The sequence below is a fragment of the Talaromyces rugulosus genome, chromosome IV (genome assembly GCF_013368755.1).
Source record: "Talaromyces rugulosus chromosome IV, complete sequence".
NCBI lineage: Eukaryota > Fungi > Ascomycota > Eurotiomycetes > Eurotiales > Trichocomaceae > Talaromyces > Talaromyces rugulosus.
The window spans coordinates 3,622,491-3,637,556 of NC_049564.1; the positions used below are offsets into that span (position 1 = coordinate 3,622,491).

General features: G+C 48.9%; 5 protein-coding genes across 5 annotated transcripts; 2 read left to right on the forward strand and 3 right to left on the reverse strand.

Moving 5' to 3' along the window:
- Nucleotides 1-462: 462 nt before the first annotated feature.
- Nucleotides 463-2,152, reverse strand: TRUGW13939_07975 (uncharacterized protein; the record flags this gene model as incomplete). Its single annotated transcript, XM_035491111.1, has 2 exons — nt 463-2,071; nt 2,127-2,152. 2 exons carry the CDS (start codon nt 2,150-2,152, stop codon nt 463-465), a joined length of 1,635 nt encoding a protein of 544 aa, XP_035347004.1.
- A 1,579-nt stretch (nt 2,153-3,731) lies between these two features.
- Nucleotides 3,732-5,111, reverse strand: TRUGW13939_07976 (uncharacterized protein; the record flags this gene model as incomplete). The annotated part of the gene is made up of 1 exon (XM_035491112.1): nt 3,732-5,111. The coding sequence occupies one exon, from the start codon at nt 5,109-5,111 to the stop codon at nt 3,732-3,734; it is 1,380 nt and encodes a 459-aa protein (XP_035347005.1).
- A 776-nt stretch (nt 5,112-5,887) lies between these two features.
- On the forward strand, nt 5,888-6,433 carry TRUGW13939_07977 (uncharacterized protein; the record flags this gene model as incomplete). Its single annotated transcript, XM_035491113.1, has 4 exons — nt 5,888-6,001; nt 6,070-6,148; nt 6,202-6,272; nt 6,335-6,433. 4 exons carry the CDS (start codon nt 5,888-5,890, stop codon nt 6,431-6,433), a joined length of 363 nt encoding a protein of 120 aa, XP_035347006.1.
- Nucleotides 6,434-6,915: 482 nt separating this feature from the next.
- On the reverse strand, nt 6,916-7,358 carry TRUGW13939_07978 (uncharacterized protein; the record flags this gene model as incomplete). Its single annotated transcript, XM_035491114.1, has 3 exons — nt 6,916-7,131; nt 7,201-7,260; nt 7,311-7,358. The coding sequence occupies 3 exons, from the start codon at nt 7,356-7,358 to the stop codon at nt 6,916-6,918; spliced, it is 324 nt and encodes a 107-aa protein (XP_035347007.1).
- A 4,980-nt stretch (nt 7,359-12,338) lies between these two features.
- On the forward strand, nt 12,339-14,737 carry TRUGW13939_07979 (uncharacterized protein; the record flags this gene model as incomplete). The annotated part of the gene is made up of 2 exons (XM_035491115.1): nt 12,339-12,786; nt 12,840-14,737. The coding sequence occupies 2 exons, from the start codon at nt 12,339-12,341 to the stop codon at nt 14,735-14,737; spliced, it is 2,346 nt and encodes a 781-aa protein (XP_035347008.1).
- Nucleotides 14,738-15,066: the final 329 nt, after the last annotated feature.

A 15,066-nucleotide genomic window follows, 5' to 3' on the forward strand; every position in this document is an offset into this window, starting at 1 on the left:
GAAACGATTGTTAACAATACAAATTATTGGTCACGTTTTGCTCGGGTGTAGAACCTCTCTCAACCACCAGAAATTAGCTCTACTGGACACGCCGGGATAGAAATAAATGCAGCGCAACTCTGCGTAATCGTACAATTACAGGCAACGATCGCTCTGACCGAAAAGAAGGTAACAATGTAATACAGACAGGGAAAAAAAGACAAGAAAAGAAAAGAAAATGTGAACGTAAAGAAACTCTTGAAAGGGAAAAAAAAAACGCAAAAGACAATGTCCGAGTCAAATGACCAAATTCCAATGGTCATGAGAATGCGAATAAAGGTACGGCTGGAGAAACAAGCATCTCTACACAGCAGAGTCGACAAATCGCTGATGGAAGATGGTGAAGAATAATCCCGGCACTGCAGTAGCGGCAAACAAAAGAAGCATTGGCTTTAACAGGTCATCTCAGGTTCATCGTCATGTCTAGATTGCTACCGTCTTCATCTCGTCAAGATTCTCTGTCTCGAGAACCACAGCCTCAGTAGAGTCAGAGCCTGGCTGTCCTGTCTTTTCAGAGACGGGCACCTCCTGCGGAGATTCTTTCTCGACGGTCTTAGTGGAGTCTTTCAGGGGAACTTCATGGGGGTTGTTCGGTATGATTGGTGTCGCCATCTCCATGAGATCTTCACCAGAAGACACTCTCACTGGCTGCTTTGCCTTTGGCTCCGGGGCCTTGTCGTTAGCCGAAGTTATAGGACTAGAAGCCTCCTCCGTCACCCTGGCCAGAGGGCTCGACACGCCAAACTGTGTTTTGGGACTTTGCGTTGGTCCCCGGTTATTGAAGCGATGAGGAGATCGTCCGCGATCCTCGCTCGGACCTGGACTACCATAAGGAGAGCCTCTGGACTTGTCAACGTTGGTATTAACGCCCAGGCCGTTGGTAGCCTTTCGTCGTGGAGGCCGTCGGCCAAACCTCTGGTCTACCCTCCACCGCAAAATTTCCAAATAAGGAGGTTCCACGTTTTGTTTCTTGAACAGTTTCAGCTTCAGTTCGCCCGATTCCTCCTCAACAGACACATTGGGATTCGAGAAATCGTCAGCAACGGCAGCCAAGAATGCGGCCCAGGATCGAGCCACCACGTATTTGCAATCATAATCACGACCGAAAATGATAACCTGGCCCCATTTGCCAGCGGGGCCGGGAGCAAGGTCAACGGCAATGCAGTTTCCACCCCAGTCACGGGCAAGAGGGATCCAGGCGGGGTGGGCATACACCTTTTGTATAGCACGAGATGGTTGGGAGTCCTGGCGATCTAGCAGTTCCTGTCGCCACAACGGATTGGAGGTTTGGTGGGAAGGCCCGGCAGAGGAAGAGCCTCCAAAGGCCTTTGAGGGGGGCTGTGGCGCAGGAATGGCTGAATTCTGGAAAAACTCCTCAGACACTGTCCGCCAGTTCTTCCATTCGTGGACGATCTCCTCGCAATCGAGAAGCATACATCCGAAGATCACACCGGTTGGCAAACCGCCTCGCTCTTGCCCATCATGTACCTGCAGGGATTCACGCACTTCAAGAGGTAAACTGCAATCCAAGTCGTGTTCTAGCTCATTGACATCATTCTGTGTGCAGCCTTCGCATAACTGATCGAAAAGTTCTTCGTAGTTGTTCTCCGTCCAGCGATCAATCTTTTGCCATGAGTGAGAAACTGGGGGAGGGGGCGGAGCGCCTTCGTGGAAACTTTGCATCTGAATTTCACCAGAACCAGACCCGTCGGCGCCTTGGTCGTTGGACGTTCTCCGTTGCGAAGTCAGAGATCTGATACCGGGCGAGTAAGGGCGGGTTGGCGAGCCCACGCCGCGAGGAGAGCCCGACCATCCATTGGACGTGGAGCCCAAAGAGGCCTTGGAGTCTTCATCTTCGAATGGGGACGAAAGATCCGGGCGAGAATCTGCCGCGGTGGTCACCGAGGTAAGTGTGTCGTGGCGACTTGAGTTCAGAGGAACATGGCGTCCGGTTCGATAAGGAGAGTCATGAGAGGCATGACGGTCATTGGAGGTCATGGTATGCCAGAAAGAACGCCATGCCGAACCAATCCTGCAAGCACGAGATTAGAAACAAGACAGAACGTAGAGCGAGAGGATTCACTCACGACGTAGAAACCGGCTGTGGGGGCATAGCGGCCGGTGTGAGAGGGAGAAAAAATTGGTGCTTAATTCACAGATGAATGAATCATTGGGCTTCGTCCAAATAGGCCCCAGACGGCGGACAGGCGCAGTCAGCCTTTAGGTAGGTGCGATAGGGAAAGGGCCAGCGAGTGATGGGACTGCCGCAACACGGTGAGTGACACGCTCAAAAAAGCCCGAAGCGCAATTCGATCGACTCGATAGACCGAGAAAAGCCACGTCGAGTGTCGACACTAAGAATATATACGAGAAGAGGCCGGCGTCAAATTAAAAAAACCCCCAGGGACGACGTGGTATGAAAATCACGGCGAGTCGCGGCGGATTAGGAGGACGGGGGGAGAACGAGACAACAAGCAAAAAGCCGAGGAGCGAGCGGTCATGCACCGGCAGGGCAGAGCACACGGGCCAGAAACACGGCAGGGAGATAGTCTCTGAGGAGGCGAAGGCAATGAACAACGGTGTGTAGCAGTCGTGATGGTTGGTGTTGGCGGTGGTGGTACTGTTGAGCCTTGACTCCTGCTTGGGAAATGAGGGTGTGGAGCCACGCGAAGGGGGCGCCTGCCCTTTTCATTCGCCCGCGCCGCGACGGGGAAGGAGCCAACCAGGCCAGGCCCTTCCAATCGGCTTAGTCAGGTGTTTTTAACAACATACATGTAAATAATATAAAATAATAATAATAACAATAACAACAATGGCTACTATTGGGTTTGCACCAAAAGATGACAGTCACACTCTTCAAGTGCTATAGTTATCGCTGCGATGACGACGAGCTGCATACCAGCCGCACCGATAATCCTTGATAACATGCTTGTTCTCCTCTCTCCATTCTTGGCCTCGGCATACATTGCGTAATCGCTGGATCTGCAGTACTTTAATCATCCTGTCATACGTACCGCCTACGTATGGATATGCGTAACAGAGACAATACTATGGAATTGCAAAAACGAGTGTATGTAGTTGGAACTGTAAGTGACACAGGAAACGAAATTGCCTTGATAAAGACAAAAGCTAGCAAATCAAAATGGCAATCAATCAAATGTCAGAACCTGAGTTGCAAAGTTGCGACGCCGTCGTAATAACTGGCGAGGATATTCCGCCAGAGAAATAGTAGTGCTGAGATGCGACTAGACCGACAAAAGGATCTAGGAAAAACGTCACAACATTCATCGTGTATGAAAATCCTCCGCAGGATGCAACCGATCCGGACTCCATGCTGAATGCAACGAGAAAAGAAAAGAAAAAGAACGATGCCAACGATCCTGATATCTACCCGGGAAACCCCCAAATTCGTGAGAACATATCACAAACCAGTAAACCCACCCCAAAACCATGCAAAATAGCAAATGGTGGTGCCAAGACCGCGCCGCGCGTGAAGAGAAAAAAAATATATCACAAAACAAAAGATGACAAGAGAGTGGAATTATCCATATATGAAAAAGAGAATCAAATCGAACGATGTGCAAGTCTAGCTTTTACCATCGGAACGAAAACAGGCCGTGAATTAGTGCAACTAAATAAAGGACCAGAGATAGATCGGAAGAGTTTCAGATCAAAACACGATAATTGCGAAATTATGCCAGGGAACTTTGCATTCCGTTTGGCTGAATGTTGCTCGACAGATCAAGTTTGAGGACTCGCTTTAGGTCGTCCTCCATTTTCTTCGTATCAAGTCCTCCCGGCTGAGACTGAGAGGGATGGAAGTTCGTGCCCTGAGGAGGTGGTTGATTGTGTCGCTGCTGCGGGATAGAAAAGCCTTGGTAAGGTGGCTGAAAATAAGGACCATGTGGCATTCGGCCGGCGTTCACTGGTTTGGCGTTAGGCGAGAACTCCTGGCGCAATGCAGATGAGGCGTTTCGAGGTGGAATAGCGGTGCCGTTGGCATACGCAGAGTGATAATTGATCTTTCCTACATTTGCAAATCGCGTATCCCGCTGGGTGTAGGCAGACATGGGTGTAGGAGGCCCGGAAGAAGTCTGCAGCGGGGAATCGTAGTTCATGTTGGCACCGTGAACAGTGCCACGGTGTGCTTCTAATGGCTGAGGTGATGCAGAAGCAGGACGCTGAGGCTTAGGATTTAGCAGTAAATTCTTGAGCTCTTCCGTCTTCATCCTCCGGTGGGCATCGTTCAGATCGCCTGTGGACTGAGAGTGAACACCACTGGGCCGAAGTGCATTCATTCTGTCCTTGTACGGAGTAGCAAAAGCCGGGCCGATTGGCATCATGTTTCGTTCCGGCTCATCGAGTTCGAGAGAAAATATGCCATTCGCAGAGCTGTGTGGTCGTTGGTAGGCCTTGGAGTCAGTGTTTGGAGTCCTGCTTTTTGTCACTTCAGGACTCTGCTGAGCTTTACTCCTCGCATCGATCGCAGCCTTGAAAAGAAAATCCAGTGGAGACGGCTCATGATTCGAATGAGCCACGGCGGCCTTGGGCTTCGAGGGTGTCATATCAAGTTCAGGTTCAGTTTCAGTCTCGGCATCTGCTTCACTGTCGAGTTCTAGCGCGGTCGCAAGGCCAGAATCAGGGACCGACTTGGAGAAGAATGAAGGCATAGGCAGCGCAGATGGTGCAGGAGACGCATGGAAAGTCGGGCCAGCATAGTGCGGACTATCCTTGAGCGGGGGTGGTGAAGCTATGCTGGGCTGGGATGAGGTGTGTCGATGATTCGAGGTCGAGTTTTGCGTAATATTGTTTGGTCGAGAGTTTTCTTTGGTTTTCTTGGTCGAACGCGTCCCATTCTTCTTTCGAGAAGAAGCATTACCGTTAACGTCTCCGTTGAACATGGCCCCATCCGTAGCAAAGGCGACTCCGGGGCTCGAGCTCACGGGCGGTGATGAAGGGGGTGTTGTCAGTAATGCGCCCCTAGGTTCAGCAGAAGGGGCGCTGTTTTGTTTCTTCTGCGATCGCTTCGAGTTGCGCGATGCTTTGGGTGTTGGTGGTTGTTGGGTCGACATGATTGCGACGGGGTTGGCTTAAAAAATAGGCAGCCGGTTGAAGACAGGTAGGAAATAGGAAAATCAGAATAGACAAGCTATAACTTGGCAGAAAAGGCACAGAAATGCTATTAACGTATAGACGGCGATATGTGCAACGAAACCGCCCAGCGGTTGAAGTTCAGGTCAGTCGACGATCAGGCTGACTTGAAATCCGGGGGGAATGGCGGTGACTATCTGGCTGGAGAAAGAGATAACGGAGGAAGCGCGTGCTGGAGAGAACAGGAAACGGAAAAACAAGTGTGTGTCCTGCGACTGCTCATGTCTGCATTGTGGGAGAGTAGGTGAGGTGGAGAGGGAATCGAGGATGAGGGCGACGTGAGCGCGAGGTTGGAGGTGGTGATGTTAAAGAAGGACGTCAGGCTGCGAGGCTGAGATGTCGAAAGTGGGGGTGCTTGTTTGGTTCGGCAGTGTTTGCCACCCGCCCGCTCTCGTCATGGACCTGCCGCATCATACCGACAGCTTCTGGTGCCTCTGACCAAACGCCAACCTTCTCTAGGCCTTTGACCTCGAGTCTTTGAGCATTGAAATCAGAAACACCTTGCATCTGCGCGGTTTCTTTGTTTGTCGAAGCCCCCCCAAGGTCCTTGCCGGCCAGACATATCTATCGACCACGGCCCGCTATCAGCTACAGAATACCATACAAAACAGCTTCGCCGCTGCACGCCGCCGAACATCCAGCCTGATTTATTTCAACTTTTCCTTTTCTGGGATTCCCTTTTCGACCGCTATCCACCATGGCTGATGTTGAGATGCAAGACGCTAGTTCCGCGAAGGACAAGGTAGCCAAGACCTCCAAGTCTGGAGCCGGCGAGGCCTCGGAAGGGAAGAAGCGCTTCGAAGTTAAGAAAGTGGGTGATTCTTCGTTTGTTTATGAAGCTGGGACTATTATCTGACGCGATTGGTTTTTCTTGAACAGTGGAACGCCGTTGCGTTATGGGCCTGGGACATTGTGGTTGACAACTGCGCCATTTGCCGGAATCACATTATGGATCTATGTTAGTTGCGAGGATATTACTACTGCAGGAAGAGACTCTGATATTATTGCTAGGTATCGAATGCCAGGCCAACCAGGGCTCGTCGACCACGGAGGAGTGCACTGTGGCATGGGGAATTTGTAACGTGAGTGTCTTATCCCTTTCCTCCGGGTATCGTTCCTATATCTAACTACTAGTCTCCGACAGCATGCGTTTCACTTTCACTGCATTTCGAGATGGCTAAAGACTCGACAAGTCTGTCCGTTGGATAACAGGGACTGGGAGTTCCAAAAATACGGACGGTAAGTCCTGAGGATTGAGTGCTATGAATAAAGGTTGCTGGGAGCTTTGTCGTTCTTTGATGCAGATGACACACCTTAAATAACGAAATGAAACGATTCACTACGTTACGTTACCGGTAGAATAAAGGAGATTACGAGTTGAAACAAGATATCAGATTAAATCAAGTAAAAAGAAAAGTCTGGTGATCTTTGGCTATATTATTGAACTACAAAGAACACTGGCAAAAAAAAGGCAGTTGTTATTCCAAAGTATCCTATGGCTGCAAGATCCAAGACATGCATCCACCACTAAATTGTTTTGCGTTCTCGTATAGCGCGAAATACGCAGTTCCTATATCAAATAAATCCGAGTAGATATCCAAGAACAGCCATCATCCTGTAACAATCCAAGTATTGACAGAATCCCTAACCTCGGCTTTTCATTTCTTGCCTTCTTTCCTTTATGTCCCGTCTCGTACTCCAAAAAAGTAGCGTATACGCATGCAATCATCCCACCTTGACTCCATCGACAATAATCCCAGGAATATTCCGGCACGCCCCACCCTTGGCAGCAGCAGCTGAGCCCAGCCAGGGCTGCGGATTCTGATTATAAAACGACCAGGGCGGGATAACGACGAGGGCGGTAAAAGCGGTGCCGGCGAGGCCGATCCATAGAGTCAGGTAGATGTCCTTCTGGATGAATCCGACGAGGAATGCGACAGCCTGGAACAAAGGTCGATCGGTTAGGGTTTTCTGTCTGTCATAGTTGAGGAGAGAAATCAGAAAACATACACCCGATATAATTAGAAGCACGGTAGAGAGGATCTCAGCAAGGCGCTGGCCGTGAAAGTCCTGCACTTGGTTAGCATTCGCCCGCCTTTTTTTGAGGGGAAGTTGCTCACAATTTGACCCTCAAAGGCATCTTGAAGAGAAGCCTGCAAATTGTCCATGCTGGCGACCGACGGGAGTTGTGTGGTGAATCACTGATAGTTCTTGTCTTGACATAGTTGGCGTCAAGCTCCGGGGAAGGTTGGTGGAGACCAGCGGGCCAATCAGAGCTGTCTATAGTATAAATCTTAACAGCATGTTTATTTATTTATAGAGATGGACTCGGATATTAAGAATTATATAGTATCCAGTGTTGTCCGCAGTAGTGTATAATTAAACATGTAACGGGGTGTTGGTTTGAATTCTATTCATCTGGAACATATAATATGGACAACATTAAACACATGCATCATCAACGCTTCAATATTTATATATATCAACATTAATGTCAATTAATCTAGCTACCAAGCATAAAATAGACGATTTTAATTCATCAGTAGATATATAGATTCTAGCTATACACGGTTCACTCAAATAGCACCTGGCTAGTAACAACTTTCCAGCCTCACTCTGTTCGGATCACATTATTTCCCATATTATTATTACTTAACCATCCAGATGTCTATCTAATCAAAACTGCCAAGAATTCTAGAGCGGCCTCCGAGATGAACGTTCACGCAGGTTCATTATCATTTAGCTCACCTCGGCACAAAGCCGTGAACGTGGCCTCTGGTCGCCGTTCGCCGGCATTTCATTTAGTATGGTGAAAAGGCGGGGAATGCCGGTACGAAGTCGACCTGAGCTTTTTTTTTTCTTTCTAAAAGGATGACGAAGGAAGTAGGCAGCCGTTCATATCATATTATGATGACCGTGTTGTAGGAGCCTTGCAGTAGTAGTTCGCCAAGATGCGACAATAGACGTTTCACCATTTTTCCTTACGGAAAAGGCTGTACTACCTGATTTATCTATTTTGTTTTGTTTTATTGGCTGGAAAATTATACGCCCAACACGTGTTGGCCACTCAAGAGGCCTGATCTCACCAACAATTGATAAATGGAATCCCGGAACGATCTCATTGGGTGTTGACCGTATTGTGCATTAGCTGCAGGTTGGCTGTAAACTTGTAAGTAGTATCATTATTTTCGTTGACTAGTTTTTATTTAGACCAATTCTCATGCATAATACATACTCCGTAATATGTAATACGCACTTCAAATTCGAGAAGAAAAAAAAAGAAAAGGTAATAATTTCTGGTTTTTGGGCTTTGATCGCGATCGGTTCTTGTCTCAGTCTCAGCTTCGGGAACTGGAGATGATCGACAAGATTGGATATTGTTTTAACCGAATTTTTTTTTTTTACAAAATTAGTCTCATCTGTTAGTCCTGCCTAAAACAGGACCGGTGCTCGTTGATCACTGAATACTGACGAGTCGGATTGACTGTCAGACTAATTAATCTATAGAAACCGTATAAGATGGGCGGTCTAGAAAGGGCTATATCAATTGATCGACTATGAGTCTGTCTGGTCTGGACAATTCGCGTCAATCTGAGCTCATACGTACTATTATTGAGTACTATGAGTTTATCCTTAGGTCGCGTGCTGGGTTCTTTCTCTGCGCACAAAAATGCCGCTTTTGCAGCTACTAATATATTATTATGTACGGCCCATACCCCAAAGAGTTAATTAATATCGCAATGCAGCTTCGTTATTCATACGCCCTGTACAATCTAATTGGATATCACGAGATCGCACAGAGCTGCGGGACTTATTCTACTAGTTGGGATGAACTCCGTGGCCAAAGCCCACGCTCAAGCCCCCTGAAAAAGATTAAGTCAATCTTACAACCTTGCAAGTCCTCACCTCGCCGCAGACAATCAATAATTTTCTCCGCAACTGAATCTCCACTGTGTGCGCCAGCCCTCTTTGCCCGGTGGGCACTGGGCAGGCGGTTCTCGAAGGCGACGAACTATTATTAATACGGAAGAACGGAGCATGCATGTTCCCTGTTCCAGTCTTTGTTTTGATTCGCACATAGTACAGAGTATGGAGACGCATGTGGGCGGGATGCTCCGAGGACATGGTAGTATATGGCGCATAACGGCGTAATAAGGCCATCCTTCCCATGCCCCCGTGTTTCCCCTGGATAGTAGTATTATGATTTGACTGTTCATGAACACTACCCGTGTTCATCTGGAGTGCTAGAGAAAAGTCATCGGCAGTTATACTACATAGTATAAACGAGACTAGTATGATATACGCGTATTATATTACGTGGTGTACTCATAATCTTCAAGTGGCGGAGTATTGTTGGTGGCCCAAACTCCATAAGGCCATAGCTCATTAACGGCGTCAGCTGTCAGTGTCTGTCAGAAATAATGTTAAATACAATTGACATTATTGTTATATCCGGAGGGTACGTGATGTAGTACTCGGTATTATAATTATTCTCGTTCCTCCGGTATCTTCGCTATGTTGATGGTCCGGAGACCTCCGTCACTGCCAGGTGTTATGATAAGCTGCGCCGCACGCATGGGCTTGATAACCGAGATCGACCTTCCCTTTTGGATATCGAAAGTTGAAACGAGTACGAAGTACCAACAAGGCGCAATCCATCAGCAAGCTTGAGTATATGTTCTGGCGGTCAGTGCTTGTAGTTCAAATGTCAACACAGATTCTCATATCCACTTGTGTGTCCGTGTCTCGTGGTAGTAATGGCAATGCGGATCCGATCTGAGATGAGCTGATCAGCTCAAGCCCCACCATACTGTCATGATTTTCGGTTTGTTGGGTTACTATGTGTTTTTTGAGTGCATGGAGGATGAAGGAATAAAGTATAATACTACTATGCAAAAAGTTGTGTGGACATTATTGCGGATGACTCAGACGGTAGCCAATGGTATTTTCACATGCACTGTCATGCATGATATTGCCCAACTAAAATGAAGTACCCAATGGGAAATACGCTGTAAATAACAATAATGATAATAAACAATGATGATGATAATATAATAATAATAATAATATTATTATTATACTACCAACCACAGGATCAGCTTGTCGCTCGGTTGGATCACGGACACATAGGTACCGATACGCAGGGCCGCTGGAGTCAATAGTCCTATGCACCATGCAATTAATCCAGCTGCAGGTCAGACTCCTAGGGCTCCTCCAGTGAGAAAATAATAATACATCCTGATCAGTGGGTCGCAGGAGCTGCAGCCAGGCCAGTGCCGGGGTATTCCTACCTCGTACAGTATATGCCGAGCTGAGACTATCGGATGTTTGAAAGAGATGTTCTCCTTTGTGGTATGTTTTTCTTGGCCCAATATAGTGACTGCTTGAACCATGGTTCCTCGAATACAGAATAGAATACGGTATTGTAAGCGCAATCACAGGGACGCAGCCGCGGCTCGACGACTCGCTTAGCCCTGGCGCTTAGCTTCTCTGGGCCTAGTCTCTCTGCGTGGCCTGTCAGCCCCACCGGCGCCTCTACCGGTTCCTGGTACGTATTATATTCTTTATTATTACTAGTATTATTATTTTATGAAATGTTTGCCGGTCATTTCCTGCCCTGCGCAATCGATCTCAGTCCCAATTCCCCCACCTCCGGAGAACGGAGCCAGCCTGTGTGTCATACTTTCTCTCATGGAACCAGGGATGCTGGAGTTGGGACGCCCAAAACATGGGCGAGGACGCTCCCTGCCTTTGCCGACTAGCCAAACTCAAATTCTTGTTCTTTTTTTCTTGTTAAATGGCCGACCGGCGTATTTCTCCGTCTTGTCAATTTCTTAACCAGAATTGAGTTTTGGGCGGAACAATCTCGATTCTTGTTTGTAAACTTTGCCGTGTCGATACTTGCCTGACTCGGGCAGACCCAACGTGCCGGAATCGCTTGGCGTCACGCCTGCGCTAACCGCTTCCGTCGTCTGTTCTCCGTGAACGACATGATACGTGCTCATGTTTAAAAAAAACAAAACAAAAAAGAAAAGAAAAAACAAAAACCAAAAGGGCTCATCCTTGTACAGGCCCGTACAAGGTAACGCAAAACGGTTAGTAGTTGCATGCCCCCCTCTTTCTGCCGTTCGCGCTTCCCAAGGGACGTCTCCGAGTGCAACACTAGTTGTGATTGCGCTGCATGATGCATGCTGCTGCATACTGCGAGGCCAGCCTGCATTATTCGCTCGTGGAAAGACTCTACCTAGGACCTAGGACCTAGGTAAAAACAAAAAAACGAAACAACTTCGAATGCCAGCCGCGTGCGCGCGCGGAGAATAACGCTATTTAATAATAACAATAATGTAATTAATTCGGCCCGACTAGTAAGTAATCTTACAGTGGAACGCTAACGGGGCTAAAACCGACTAAATTGCGGCCTCTTTCTTATGCTCCTAGGAGTAGGGACACACTGGTTGAAGATCAATCCCATGGTAATGAGAATACGGAGAACGGCCTGCGAGCAAGGATAATTAATCATTAGTATTGTACCGGAGGATGCCTGTCTGCCTGACCTGGGGATTGGCCGCCTAATAGTGCGCGAATATCGACAGCACAGGAGGGAATAGTAATAAATCATGATAGTCAAGAAATAATAACAAGGCTCGGGTCCTCCCTATTCTATTCTCCTACGGAGTACTCTGGTTCTACTTTTGCTATACTCGGTACAGTGCTATACATAGCATACCGACATACATAAGCTGCTACCGTTCTCCGCCCCCTGGTAGCCTGTGGGGTCTAAGATAGCCTCTTCCGCCCGTGGCTGCCACCTGCGCCAGAACGCGCCTGCGCTTTACTCCACCCACCCGCTCTTTCGGTCTGCCTGTTGTCTCTCTCTCTTTCTCTTCCTCTCTTGCTTCCTCGACACTCTTTGCAGCTTCAACACTCTTTCTATACATCCAGAACCGCCCGGCCTTGCTCTTACGGCTAACTGGTTAGCTCGTACATGCCATTGGACATATAAAACACAGCACGAGATGAGGTGAACAACAACACCACTTGAATCCAACCACGCCATCTTCTTTTTTTTTTGTATACTCTATCAAACGATCTCTTGTGTCGTGTCGGAGCAGGCTCCAACTGCTGTAACCACCTTCGTTACTGCCAACATGTCCGGCCAGGCAGGATCAGAACCGTCATGGCAAGACGAGATCGAGTTCCGCCAACGGCCACCGACCTCATCCACCAGTGATTACTCGGAGCACTCATTTCACATGCGGTCCAAGTCTAGCGCCAATGCTCTAAACAGCCCCAAACGCCTGTCCGTGTTTGGCTCGCGGACAAGGAGCAATACCACCACCTCGACCACCAGGTCGCCTGCCTCGTCCACCTCCGGCGAGGCTCCCATGCCGCCTCCCCACGATGAAAAGCCCGCTCCATCGGACAGCGTGGCTCGCTCATTGCTTCTCCGGGGCAGCCGTATTCTCCGCCGCCAAGGGAGCAAGCTGAACGTCGCTCCCACTCTGGACGAGGAAGAAGAAGGCGCCAAGACTTCGTCCAAGTTCGAGGTTCCCAATATCTTCCAGCGCCCGCAGAGATTGAAGCGCTCGGATTCTCGTAAGTTGCTAGCCCTGGCCTAACTGTCAGAAGCAGTCTCTAATGATTTCCAGACGAACAACTCAAGCGCATCATTTCAGAGCCATACAACTTCCACCATGTTACCCACACCAGTTCAAATCAATTTCACGCTCTGGACAATACCAGTAACTATGAGCTGGTGGACGAGTTCTCTGCCATTCAAGCCTCCCAAACCCCAGAGCCGGGCCTGAGGGGGATTCGCGCTCAGGACCTCCATTCCGCAAACGCTTCAGCTGAGAACCTGCACGAAATGGCAATGGAAGACGAAAGAAACAAGGCTACCTCCCCCTCGGCCACGAGTCCTCCCATATCGCCGAAATCCCCTGGAAGAATCGAGAACTTCTCGCGACCAGTTTCGCGACTAAACAAGCCGCTTCCTCCCGCCCCGTCCATGTTGCCGCCTCCCCGAAGCTCCTCGCGACAAGCTTACGTTGACATTCCAGAACCGACATCTCAGGCCATGGATGAATATCTAGGCCTCAATTCTCAACTGTCCTTGCCCGACTATCCGTATACTCGTTCAGAGGAAGTTGAACTCCCGCGAATGCATGGAGCCGAGATATTCCACTCAGACGCTGACTATCAAATGTCTGCCCGTGAGGACGACGATGATGCACAGCTCGCAGCCGCCGTCATCAACAGTTATCTTTCTGATCTGGAGGATGTTCCCGAAGAGGAAGACCAGGAGGAAGAGGAAGCTCAAGAAAAGCAGGAGACCAAGGATGATTCTCATGTCGAACCGAGTTCACCCAAGGACAACGGCCAGAATAAGCCTCCCGCCCTCAATCTTCTGCAGTCCGCTCCAATCCGTCACGAATCTGTGGTTGTGGTGCAAGATCCCCAGCTGTCATTCTCGGAAGAATTGATGTCTCCCACTTTGCCCCAATTTCGGCCAAATGCCAACAGTTCGCCAATGTCTCAGGCGAGCGATGCCAAAACCATTAACCGGGAAGGAGGCTTTGAGGAATTCTCAACTTCGTGGGACGAGGATATTGACTTTTGCTACGAGCATGCTGCAGAGGCTGACTGTGATTTTGACTGGAGTCGGTCTTCCTTGGACATGTCGAAATCTCCTGTGAAAGATGCTGCGTCGGGTATTAACAAAAGGTTGACTGTCGTCAATTCCCTGCCTCTATCAATTCCAAACACCCCAGATCTGGACCCTGGCTCGGCCCAGTCGATCTTGACTCGGTCCCACGAGGCCATCACTCCCCTGAGTGAGGGCGCCACACCTGTCGAATTTTTTCCTGCTAAAGCTCAAGACAAGGAATACCTGAAGCTCCAGACGAATGTGATTGGGGATGAGCCTAGCTATGAAGAGTTGCTTGCCGTTCAAGACGACAGTGACGGACAGTTTCAGTACTACACCCAGCGCAGATCATACTCGGTCGATGTCCCTGTTTCCCCACGCAGCAGCTATTCGCCCATCAGCAAATGCAACTCCCAAGAGAGTGTGATGCTGTCGCGCGCTGCCTCGATCGTCCGGAAGCACCGCTCTTCGACTTCGACGACAAGCGTGCCGGATTTGGTGCCTAGCGCTAATAGTAGCCGCGAGAATACTGCTAAAGATAGCCTTGAATCGTCGGAGCATGCCACGTCCGCACCAGTTCCCGAAGCCCCTCGGACTGGATTTTCCTATCATCGCCAAGTGAAGAGCCTGGCACCTGAGATCAACCTGTTCTCCAACATCGCTGCCGCGCGTGGCAACGGCAGCATCGATGTGATTGTCGACATGCCTTATCCTTTGGCATCGCCGGTCCACGATCGAACCAAGTCAGCCTCTGCTGCTGATCACCACAAGAACATGAAAATGCATCAGCGTCCAGAAGGACCTCCTGCAGCTTCACGGCCAATGTCCTTGGCCCAAAAGAGGAAGAGCCGAGCCGGTTACTCTCTCTTCCCTACTGGGATGGCGGCATCCCAGCGATAATATTATTATATCATATGACGTTATGACCTTGTGTCCCCTCTTTTTTTCCCCCCCCATCTGCATAGGCGTTTTATCGTCGCACTCGTTTCAGTCGTGAGTTCTTCAAAAGTGAGGGTCATCGGAAGCCTCGGATCATTTTTTTTTTTTTTTTAAAGGTTGGTGCATACATTATCATAATAGAATTGCACTTTTCTGGCGTTTGTTTGATTGATTGATTGGATTGGTTTCTTGCTGCATTGCATAGCTGCATGGATGGAAGTTGGATGCTCGCGTCTTGAGCATTGGGTTTAGTTGTGAATTAGGCTGTTTATATGTTTTGGTAGTGTACA